The sequence below is a fragment of the Barbatula barbatula genome (genome assembly GCF_947034865.1).
Source record: "Barbatula barbatula genome assembly, chromosome: 2".
In the NCBI taxonomy this organism is placed as follows: Eukaryota; Metazoa; Chordata; class Actinopteri; order Cypriniformes; family Nemacheilidae; genus Barbatula; species Barbatula barbatula.
In genome coordinates, this window is record NC_136767.1 from 27,477,896 (window position 1) to 27,490,739 (window position 12,844).

General features: G+C 38.7%; 1 protein-coding gene across 2 annotated transcripts in view; it reads right to left on the bottom strand.

Annotated features, from left to right (window-relative positions):
* Positions 1-2,559: 2,559 nt before the first annotated feature.
* The window catches only part of rtn4r (reticulon 4 receptor), a 60,501-nt gene continuing 50,216 nt past the window's right edge, over positions 2,560-12,844 (bottom strand). For both annotated transcript variants that reach the window (XM_079474246.1, XM_079474247.1), the window contains exon 2: positions 2,560-4,651. In XM_079474246.1, coding sequence (XP_079330372.1) covers positions 3,234-4,651 — 1,418 coding nt within the window. In that variant the 3' untranslated portion in view covers positions 2,560-3,233. The remainder of the gene's footprint in view (positions 4,652-12,844) is intronic.

Consider the following 12,844-nt stretch of genomic DNA (forward strand, 5'->3'; position numbering starts at 1 on the left):
GAAATGTAAAATTACTAAATGGTGAAATTAACTAACAATGAACAATTATTCTAGCAATAACTAATATTAGTTTATGTTCATTACAGCATTTTAACATTTTTTTTATCAAATGATCTCAAATTAATAAATGCTTTAGACATATTGTTCATTGTTAGTAATGTTAGCTAATGCATTAAATGTTAACAAATACAACTTGTATTACCAATTTAATAACTGGGAACATATTTTGAGCCGTTCAGCCTTCATTGCAATAATGCTGATTTAATGAAGATAATGACAATAAATGCGTCTTAATTCAAAGGCTGCATCCTCCGGAGGTCACATTTGTTGGCTGCATACATCATCTATGTTTATTATTTCAGGTTTTATTTCAGAAATGTAGCAATGAAACTATAATGATTGTGTCTTGTGAAAAGGAAACGTAAAAAGTGCGACCTACGGAGGTTGCAGCCTTTGAATTGAGACACAGCTCAATTCACACAAAGTCATTGTCCTTTCCCCTCCACTGTTAATATTCTCCTAAGGCTTATCGTAATTTGCTTGCTAAATGTTTGGATTTAAGAGACATTGCTGGGCTCATAATGGCACTAAAATGGTGTGAGATTGTTGTTTGTCGTTTAAAAATATGACACAATTTCCTGTCATTAAAGGGGTTGTATGACACGGCTAAAGCGAATATGAGCATTTGCTTTAGATGTTATGCAATGTGTATGCACGATTTAAGGTTAAAAAATGCTTTATTGTCCACATATTGTGCGTGTTTGTATCTCCTCTTCTCCCCGCCTCTCTGAAACATGCAGGTGTGCTATGATTGGACAGTTAACCAGTGCATAGTGATTGGTCGAATACTGAAAACGTATGACGGAAATGTAACGCCTCTTTCCCTATTTGGAACATCAGGTTTCAAAGCAATTGTACTGACAGGTACGCCCACCTTACTTGAGTATACATTTTGGCGGTTTTAGTCAAATCACATATGTGGGGTGTGGTTACACAAGGCATTTTCGGCAGGTCTGAGCATTTGCTTTTATAGAATGCATCTTTTGTTCCAACACTTAAATTGTTGCTATTTTACGTGTCCAATACATGCATGGGTAACTTATAACACACCGAAGACACAGAAAAACGTGTTTTTGCACCATATGACCCCTTAAATTAGTGTACCTTGAGGCAGGCAAATGCCAAATCTTACTCAAAATCGTAGAGTTGAAATGGAATCTAAATCAACCTTGTTTAGTTATTTGTACTGTACATGATGCATCACCACATGTGTCTTTGTACACTCTAAAAAATGCCAGCGTCAAATGCCCAATCCAATGTTGGAACAAGGAGGGATGCACCCAACCCGTTGGGTTGTACATGATCCTTTGCTGGGTTGTTTTAATCCATTGATGGGTCATTTTCTGGGTTAATTTAACTTAGCGGTTGGGCTCATCCCTCTTTGACCCAAGGACCCAATCTTTCCTCAAAATGTAAACTCTTCCTGAGAAGAGTCACCAAGGCCACTGATGTGTCATCGCATGGTTGCGTGCAGTGTTTTGGGAGGATATTCCAACAACAAACTCATGCATATCCCGCAGAAGCAAGGAATATATGACTTTATTTATTATAATGATAGCATTCTAATGTTGTAACGTCACCAGCAGTGTGCACGGGGTGTTAGTAAGCTGACATGAGGGTGTTTTGTATAACATATGACTGCTGGTTAAACCTCTCTCTACTGAAGTGGGGATCTCGCTCGTGCCAGGCTCCCGCAGTTCAGAAGTAGTTGAACGTATTAGACGATATCTTGAAAGCCGGCCAGGTTGACAAAGCAATGGGTCGTCATCCACAAACAATCCCAGCACGGTCTGCCATCTGTTTATGGGAGAGGACAGAGCATGCTTTCCTAGAGGCTGATAGTCTTCGACCCTTACTTGTGCATTTGGCAGTAGGTATAGCTGATTAGAGGTTGTTCGGTCTGCATGTGACATTTCGGTTTTAAAGTACCTCATGAAAGAAATTTTACTTTGTGTTTAGGATATGGGATTTGTCCCATGCATACAGTTCCCTGGTATAGATTTGATTAAGGTTGTGTACATAGAGGAAATAATTTTCTAGTTGTACTATAAATAATAACTAGTTAATCTGTTCATCAATTTACCAAATTATAAAAATATAAATGTGATTTTAATCAAATATAAATGTATATGGTCTAATACTATTTTTTAGGAAACATCAAGCTTGAAAGATGTTATAAAAATATCATTCTTACGTACTGCAAATCATTGCAGATATTGTAGAGTTTAAAATTACTTTCTAATAACTTTTCTTTTTTTGTCTTGTGTTCTCTTGAGGTTCTACATTTCTATATTTCACACTACATATCACTGACAGAATAATAAATAAGCCAAAATGTGTGACTTGGCTCTTATTGAGGTTCCTTCAATTCTTTCTTTAGTTTTTTATTCAGCTCTTGAACTTGCAAAACGCTTTATTGATCACTAATGACTACATTTTCTTTATTCTCTATTATTTTATGATTTGCTCTATTCAGTGACATCACATCAGAAGCCATTTGTACAAAAGAGATATTTTATTTGTCATATATTTATGCTTGTACACCAGCAAAATAAAATGCATATCTATGATGCCATTGCAATTTCAGTGAACAACTAGACAGCATTCCTTCCAAAGATGCCACCTTGCGTTTGTGTCAGGACGTGAACAGAACAGAGCACATATCCGGGGAGAGTTAAACATTTGTCTTTACCGAAATACTTACAAACATAAAAAACAGCATCAAACTAATGTATCACCTTTGAAAGAAAAAATATAGGGAAAAAATAATGTCACTCCCCTCGGTTTCATATCTGCAACATTCCTGGGTGCATTCTGCTTTAGTCACGGTCTAAGGATTTTTTTGTGGTTCATCTACAGTAGTTAATTTTTGTTGAGTTGAAGCATTTTTTTTGAAGTGATGGGAATAGGGAACTCTCCGCAGTGTTGCTTAAACACAGCACATTAAAAGTACATAGAACAAACATTTGGGCACCAAGTTTTATATACATCAGATCTCATGTTGTATTCTGTAAAGGCATTCATTCCTGGTAACACGTCTTTAGCTTTTGTAACTTTTTTCTCAACCATGCTGACTCGTAACCCCCTTTTCAGTGTCTTTGCCTGTCCACATAGGCTACTGCAGGTATTTTGTGTCATTGTCAAGAGCAAACAGGTGAACGTGTGTGAATGAACTAGGAAAAGTCCATGGAAAACCAGACCACGGCAATCAAAAGAAGGCCCAATACTTCGATGGTGGATCCGTGACCCTTTAAACATGACTGATCCGATTTGGGCTTCTTGGAGCACTTTTTTTTCTTTCTAGACGGCTCTGTTGAAGGTTCCAGATTGTCCAGCAGCTCTGGGTTTATTTTGTCCAAGGACTGGTCAAGATTGTTGGAAAGGGTTCCCAAAGGACCATCGTTGAGACTTTGCTTATTATGAGTGTCGTTTTTTGTTCGCTCGCCCTCCCGAAACTTGGTCTTGGAAATGTTCTCCTTCTCTTTCAGGGGATTGTTGGTGATCTGGCGGCTGTTGTAGGATGAAGGATCAGGCAGAGATTTGCTGGAGATGATGGAGGATTTGTCATTAGCCGAAAGACAACATCTGGGAATGCTTTCTACAAGTGGGTCATCTATTGAGAGGAACTTTCCAGAACGTGCCTTGGTGTTAAAGATGCTGGTTTGGACCTGGGACGGAGCATCCACGCAACCCTCCAGGTCATCGATTTTAAGTCGCTTTAGATCTTTCCCTGTCAGCGTGCTCGGGAGGTGGCATTCCAATTCGGAGCTGGAACCTTTGAAGCGTTTGAACCAGTCCCACAACGGCCTGGCTCTACAGTCACAAATCCACTGGTTTCCATTCAGCCTTAGATACTGGAGGGACACTAGAGGATTCATAGCCTCTCCTGTCAACATGGTGAGGTTGTTGTAGAAGAGAAACAAGGTGGTCAGCTTGCCAAGGTCATTGAAAGCCCGCTGTTGCACGTGTATGATCCGGTTCTGATGCAAGAGCAGACGGTCAAGGTTGATCAACCCTCGCAACATGTGGTCGGTCACGACCTTGATCTTGTTGTTGTGTAAGAATAGGTAGGTGAGGTTTGCCAGGTCCATGAAAGTGTCGTCTTGCAGGGCTAAAAGGTTGTTATCCTGCAGAAACAGATACTGAAGAGAGAACAGTCCCCTGAAAACTCCGACCGGGAGCTCGGACAGTCCGCACCTGTGTAGGTGAAGGGTATGAAGCTTTGTCAGGCCACGAAACGCAGTGGGACTTATGATCCGAAGGTTGCTGTTGTCGCCGATGTCTAACTCTTCCAGTCTCTCCAACCCGTAAAATGCCCCCGCCTCGATATGGCTGATGTTGTTTGAGTACATCCACAGGACTGTGAGATTATGCACGGAACTAAAGCTAGTCGATCGGACCACTGCCAGTTTGTTGCTTTGCAGGAATATTCGCTGGCTGCGGACCGGGATCTCTGTGGGGATGGAGAACAGACCCTGCTGTTGACAGGCCACGGTTGGCCTCGGCTCACTGTAGCACGCGCATTTTGCTGGGCAGCCATTCATCACTGGCACCAGGTTAAGCCATAACACCAGGCAAAGGAGACGACCACCTGTTGAGAAAAGACAAAGAGTCAAAGAGGTCATTTTGAGGGCATGACTGCAGGTGTTTAATTTTTCATGATGCAATATTTTATTGCAACAAACAAATAACATATGACTTTTAGGTTGTGACTGTGTTCAGGGACCTCAAAGAAATAATACAACTTCCTTCATAAAGAAATTAAATTTGTGTTAACCATCTTTTGTTTATTTCAACATTAGCAGATGTCTTTTGGGTGGGTGTGCCTAGTGAAGTAATTTCCACTTAGGTTCACACGGGTGTCCTAGCCAAGAATCCACAGCTGTTGTTCATCCTATTAACTGTGGACATGTTCCAATATAAAGCCTAACAAACTTAACTTTGTCAATTGTTTTAGGATTGTTGTAACCCTGCTATCTTAAAATAAATGGCACTTGGTTTCGTATTCTGTTATATAATACATGAACATTTTAAAGTGCTTTAAAGTTATAGTTCAACCTAAAATGAAAATTCTGTCATCATTAACTCACCGTCTTGCCACTTCAACCCTGTATGAATTTTATTTTGTTAAAGAATGTTGGTAAACGAACAACGGCTGTACCAATTAACCTGCATTGGTTTTGTTTAAAGATGCACCCACACTAAGTTTCTTCACCGGTACTGAAAGCCAGTTATTCAGAGTGATATCTGAAGATGCTGATACCAGTTCTGAAAATTAAAATACTATTTATTACCTTTCTGAATGTTTTTTTATTAAAAAATGACTTAATTAAATGACTTAATTAATTATATTGAACATCAAACTGGTGATGTTTCTTAACATTTTCTATATATGGAGCACAAATTCGTAGCATTTTATGATTGACAGAATATATCGGCCCTGATCTTTGACTGTTTTCAAACATTCGGCCTATAGTCGCAAAATTGCTTTTATTGACCGATACCGATTATTAGATGATTCTATATATCGGTGCATCTGTATTTTTGTGTCTATAACGTAGAAGTCCATGGGCATTGTTCGGTCACCAACATCCTTCAAAATATCTTCTTTTGTGTTCTGCAGAAGAATGGAAGTCATCAGGTTTGAAATAACATGAGGGTGAGTAAATGATGACATAATTTTCAATTTTGGGTGTCTTTTTCTTTTAAGTGTCCACTTTTTAATTTGAGGGAAGCAAAGTATAAATTTCTCTGTCATTCAGCTCGTGGCTGATTGATGAAGCCAATTATCTGTTTATCCATAAAACAAAAACAAGACATTTCAAAACAACCCAAGGCTAAATAATTTGTTCTTCTATACTTTAAACTCCAAAATGGCTGCTTGTCTGCGCTCATGCTCGATTGTGTGAACGCTGCTGGCAGAAACAGGTGTCGCGGGACCCGTTCCCGCCCAAAAGCCAGCCAATTGAGGGAACTGATAAATGAAACATAGGAGGGAGCCTTGCACAACATTAGCAAGTGCTAATGGGGCTGATAGAGCTAATCACGTTCCAGCGCAGCATAGGGTCTGACATTCAGTTTGTCCAGGGGCAGATAAGTGCGCCGTGGGTGTTTGATGCATGGATGGGTGGGATGGCACCAGGGAAAGGGCTTAGGATGTCACATTGGAGTCTCCCGGGAGCGCAGCGAGCACGAAAATGCTTGAAGTGCTTGTGGAGTGCTACAGAAAGATAAGATGCTTTCCTCTCATCCCTGATCTGAAGGCCAGCGGTCTGTGTGTGTATGGCTGTGCCAGAGTGGGAGTTTATCTACGGGAGGTGTGAAGATAAAAAAATTGTTTTTATTCAGTGGTTCTTAAAGTCAGACATTATTCAGGAAACCAACTGATGAAATACATCCATCAACGATGTCTCCATCGTACATCACTTTGAGGCCGATGGAGGCATTTATCTTTTCGAGCAGTTTACAAAGTTTCTGGACATCTATCGTTTCTATATCTGGAAGCAATTCAAATGTTGTCAAATATTTTTCCATTGTTAAAGGGACTGTTCACCCAAAAATAAAAATCCTGTCATTGATTCGTCATCAAAATCTGACTCTTTATGCTGTGGAACACAAAATAATATATTTTGAGAAACGTCTCAGTGGTTTTGTGTCCATACAATGGAAGTCAGTAGGCGCTAGTGTTTGGTTACTTACTTTCTTCAAAATGTGTTTTTGTGTTTTGCAGAAATAAAAAGTCACACAGGAGTGGAATGACATGAGAGTAAGAAAATAATAATCCTAAATAATAATCACTATCCTTTTAGTATTGCAGGCTATATGTTTACGTATCAAAATGTCTGAAATCTCCTGATGCCTTTCTATTCTGCGCTAATATTTACATAATCCAACCCGCGTGAGTATTTTTCACAGGCAGAGGATTCACACTGCAAAAGTGCAATAATATCTTGTAGATCCTCCACACGGTTTACTAAATTCGCCTCCATCCCTGAAGAGAGCTGCTTGTTAAATGGAGCTTGCTTGAGGCCTGACAGCATCCCTGTGTTACACTTTCCCTCAAATATCCTCTCTCCCTCCTGTCATCTTCCACCAGTGAGCTGTCAGCCCTCTTCTCTTTCTTCGTCTTTCTGCATCATGGCGCTTCTCTCTCACCCTCTCCGCCGATAAAAATATTCTATTGCCAAGCTTTGAAATGTTAGGCTTCGTGAATCCACCAGACCCACTTTTTTATCTTCTAGTCATTAGCAGACCATCCCCACCCACACAATGCACGTCGGAGATCCGTTTTAAAAGCGCACTTTTTTCATCCGTAGCCGACCTCGCTAACCTTGCGGTTCCTCTGCATCTCTCATCTATTTAGTGCTGAGTAAAGCTGCTCAAAATGTCATACACTGTTCTCCAATTATTTCTGTGCACCGTTTCGTCCCCTGGACAGCCACATACCAGTGTCCTTTACTGCCTGTCGCCCTTCACTGTAAAGGCCATTTGGTAGCGACATCTACTACATTCGGGGCACCCTGTGTTCTTTTAACTTTCCTTTTTCCCTTTTCAGAATGCCACTCACATGTTAGAAGCCCCGCTTTGTCTTTTTATTTCCTTTTTTCTGTCAAGGGGACGCCCGTATCATCCAAATCAAAACAAGGTCGTTCATGTTAAAGCTTATTTGCATTGCTGCCTCCGACTGCAGCCCGCTATCTTCGCATTACAAACTGTTTACCAGCCTATTAGTTTTGCATTACCTCTGGTACTTTTCGAAACTCGAGAGAATCCTGCATAATAGCGGTGTTGTCGAAGCCATCGGCTTACTCGTGTTGCACAGAAGCCACAGTTGACGTGCTTATTAGGAGAGAGCATTTAAACATGCTGAGGACCTCCCTCTTTCATTACTGACAAGCCGAACGATGCATTCAGCTTTGCATGAAATGCACTGATTGCAGCTCATTCACCACTTCTGTGAAAAGCTCTCCTCCCCACATAAAAGACTCTGCGGGAGAGCAAATAAACCATTGATAAACAGTAGCGAAATCAAGGATATTTCTCCACTGTCTGATTGAATGCTTTGTGTGGGAAACAAAAGGAAACAGAATACAGAGCAAAGACTCGAGATAATGGCGCGTAAAGAGAGCGAGATGGGGAGAGGGAGCTCATTTGCATAGGACTCTGGCATATGGGGTTTACGGAACGATATTTTCACACTTGTTTTTATCCTCGCCCTCACAAGCCGGTATGGGAGCTGCCATTATCACGAGACCACCTGGGGTGCGTTGGGGGTGAAGCGCATGCTTGTTATTGTGTTTGCTAAAGTGTCACTTTATTATTTGTAAATTAGGATTAGAGTTTTGCTGTAAACTTTGGCACAGCAATGGTTGATATGATTCCCATTTTGGCTAAATACAGTACAGTCCGATTGTAAGGGAAAGAGATTCAAAAAGTTGACATTCAAAAAGTTTCAAGAGCCACAACTGAATTGAATGTTTTTCCCAAATGTTTTGTTGCATGTTGATGAGTTTTTACGTTGAATACTATATTGTGTATTTCAATGCTTTGGAAAGTTTGAATAAAGTTAGCAATGTGATTTTGTAGTGATTTTTCCCTTCTTAATTTGTGAATTAGTGTAATTGACAAAACGTTCATGAGTTCATATCTTTAGACCTTTCAGGGCATCTAAGTGGCATTAATGTCATTTTTTGCATTACATGAGTTTACAGGATTACTCATTTTCTGGTCGTTGACATAATTAGACTCATTACTGCGAAAGCAAATGAGCGACTGTGCCAATATCTTAATCATGCAACAAAATATTAAAATAAACTCACATATTTCAAGCCTCTTTGCACCCACTGTTTCCGCTCGGTTGTGAGACATCTGAAGGCCAATTAACCGCAGAATTAAAATGCCAATTATTACGAAGTGCCAAGTTTTGAGGGAAGGTGGAGAGAAAATAAAAATAGGGATCCCTTTGCTTCCGACTTCGTGTATTTTTCTTTATATTTAAATATGTGTGTGTATATAATGTATAAATGATTAATTATTGACCCTTATGTGGTCTGTACCGTGTGTCTTCACATCCTATAGACATCAAGAGAAGTCTGAAGACACCAGACAATGAGACCAAAGGAGAATGGCTAAAGAAAAAGAGTCGCTGGGCGAGAGGAAGGGGAGCAGGGGAGGTGAAGGAGATGAAGGAAACATAAAGACCTGGGCGTTTGATGGATGCTCAAGGACAACAGATGTCTGAGGTTTCTGCAGGTGTAGTGTGTGGAATGCAGATGATATCATTGACAGTAGAGCAAAGTAAAGTAGATCAGGAATTATTTCTGTCTGCTGTCTGGGCCGCATGCACTAAGTTTGCCAGATGGTTCATGAATAACTGAGACTCAAGCAGGTCGCGTGAAATCTAAATAAAGGCAGGCACACATACTTAGGTTTACTATTTTAAAGCCAGACACAACGCATCTCATGCTTTTGTTGAGAATAAATTGTGTTCTGACACATAATGATAAGTGAAATTCAGCCCCTGCGTTCACATATTTGTGCAGTGTATCAGGCCTGACACTACTGCTGAGTTAAATTGATTGTGGATTACTTTTTTAACATCGACTGAGTACTTTTTCAAATTAGTTAATACTTTTCCCGGATTGTATTACTTTATGCAAAACAGTAATATTTCCAAAACTGACTTTAAAAAGCCAGCTCTCATTATTTTCCATTGCTTTTTGTTTTTTTCAGTTTTTCCCTCCTACTCCTTTTCTCCTCATCGAGCAATTATGCTTTCCAGACCCACTTCTCAGAAGCCCACGTTCTCCACACGGATTATAAGGCAAAACAAAAACACCTATAATCATATTATATTCATAACTATTCCCAAAGCCCTCTGATTTCTTTGAAATCATATATAAGTTGTTTTAGAATTCAGATTCCATTACTTCAAAAGTTTTTATGCCGACGGGACAATTTGGCGAAAGCATCTGTGAGTTATTGACGGATTCATCATCCTGCTGTGCATTAGATCTGGTTTTGGTGTATAATTGAAAACGTTTTTTAGTAACATAATGGTTGCAGATGTTTTTAAAACGGTTCCGTGACAAAATATTGCTTTGTCAAATATTTTATCCACACATACATTACAGTTTGTACAGCTGGCAAAACCAAACAACCAAATCTCTATTTTCATCTGTCTCGTGAAGCTTTCCAGTATTTAAAATACAAAAATATAATAGTTTTATTCATAGCATTTATTTATGATTAATCACATCCAGAATAAAAGTTTTTGTGTGCATAATATAGGTCTGTGTACGTGCATATTCATGTTGTACACTGCTCAAAGAAATGAAGGAAACACCTAAATCACACTATATTATATCTCAATGAACGAAATATCCAGGGTAAAACTCTCACATGCACCAGGAGGACTTTTCACTGCACCAGCATAAGATCTGACAATAGATCTGAGGATTTTATCCCCATACTTCACAGCACATGGAGGTCTGTAAGACCCTCTGAGGATGGTCCTCCCCAGACCACCCTTGCTGTTGCCTGTTGCTGTTGCCTGTTGAAGGTTCCTGACTTGGTGTTGAACTTTTATTTATATTTACCAATAATAAAAATTATGTATAAATGTTTATTCATTTTAATGTTTTTTTATTCTTCTTAAATACATGAACGTATGTAAATGTTTTTTTAAATACAAGATAAATATGCACAAACATTTATTTTTAATGTGATTAATCGAATTTTAATTATTGTTTGTCATTTCTTTGAGATGCCTACTGTTTTGAAGGTAAATTTTATGAATTTTTTATAGTAAAAGCATTGTGGTCATGTCGGTTTTGGACTAGGAATAGTGCAAAGCATTATTTTATCTTGTAAGCTTAACTTTGAGGTATTTTCAGGTATAAATTTGCTTTCTATATCTTTATTTAAAATGTTTGACTCTGACTATAATGTTTTATATTTTATGTCTTCTTATGTTTTTTACTTGATTATATATTTTGCACTCTGTTGGATATAAAATGAATGGCCTTTTTGTACCCTAAGTTAAGCTGACTGCTTTTTTATGTGTTTTATGTGTTTATGTGTATTTTATTTCTTTCTTTAGCAGGTGCAACCAAAAAGATGTACAATTGAGGAACATCACACGCAATTTGTCGTAAGTACCAATATTAATAGGCAGTAAACTGCCTAAATTGATATTTTGCAAACTACAGTGTCAATTTTGTTTCCTGAACCAAACTGCTGTACCTTTCAGGTGAGATCCAACATATTTACTCTCCTATAAAGACATTTTGTTTCAAATAGCGAACACAACAAACAGATCTGTTAAAATTAAAATATTTCTCTAAGCTTCCATTTCCCATGAAAAATTAATTCAGCAGCGTGCCAAAAGCAGCGGTTTCATCCTAACATAAACTATTTATTTTCTGTGAGTCAGGACGTTGGAAATCCCCTAAATTCCTCAAGACTGACAGTGGCTTATTCCAGGTGCTTAACTTTATGAGATCCTGGACTGGCAGATAAAAAAAATTATTCTGGTTTGGGTGGCAAAGTGATACGAAATGCAGCCTGGAAATAAAAACAGTTGCACGTTTGGAGCAAATTGGAAGTTAGCTCAGTGGACAAATGTCTGACACTCACAGAGGCTTTTATCACCTTATGTATAAATAAACGTGCAAATGTTCCATCACAATAGAAATATTCAATGCAGCACAGATCAACTCTCCCAGAATGCATAATTTTTTCTCTGATGATTTAATCGTTATTACATACACTGAGTGTCGTCTTATTGTTAACTGAGGTTGGTAAAAGAGACAAAACAGAGAAACTCTATGGTTTGTTGCACAAAAATCAGTTCCAATCATCTTTCTGGCCCTAAAAACATAAACAGGCTATTTTGGCTGTGGCATTTTGTAAAGATTATATTATGTAAATGACCTCTGTTTTGTTTTGCATGTATAATGAGAATAAATGCCTGTTAAGGTGCTGAATACTGCATAGGTGTTGATCTGTTGACATAAGCAGGCCTATGTTAATAAAGTCATGTCAATTTCATGAGTTCTTATTGGCCCATCGGGGTGGACTGGGAAAGGAGTTTTGCGATGTAAACTTAAGTATATGTTTATATATTGCATTCGATTTTGTTATTGTAAAAGAGAATCCTGGGGAAAAATAATTCATCCTTGTGTTGTTTCAAATGCTGAATTTCGACAGATCACAACAGGTGTAATTAAATGAATGTCAGGTTGGGTGAATCAATACAATGCGAGTCTAAAGGCTAAAAAAAACACTACAAGACTTTTGCCCAGATCTTTAGTCTTGACTTGTTAATGACAGCAGTGATAAGATTTCACTCCCTGCGTTCACCTGTGGCAGTCGTGCCAACACAATGATAACGTTTCCATGAAGCATGAATAAAAATAGCTGATGGCGTTGTAGAGCTGTCAATATTGACCTCCCATGATTAAGTGTTGGAGCGGGAGAGTCCGGCAACGCTGTAGCTGTCTCTCTCTGTGGTATAGCTGTAGGTTAGGTGATAGGGCTCAAATTCTTCACATTCACAACACTCGAGAAACTATGCAGTATGTAGTGCTTTTCATTCTTAAAGGGATACTTCACCCAAAAATTCTGTCATAATTTCTTTGTTCCGATTATTACAGAGAAATTGGGAGAATGCTTATAACAGACAGATTTTGCCCCCATTAACTACCATAATATGAAGAACTAGAATGTGAGAAAATGATAACAGAATGTTCATTTTTGAGTGAAGCATCCCTTTAAGTAGTTT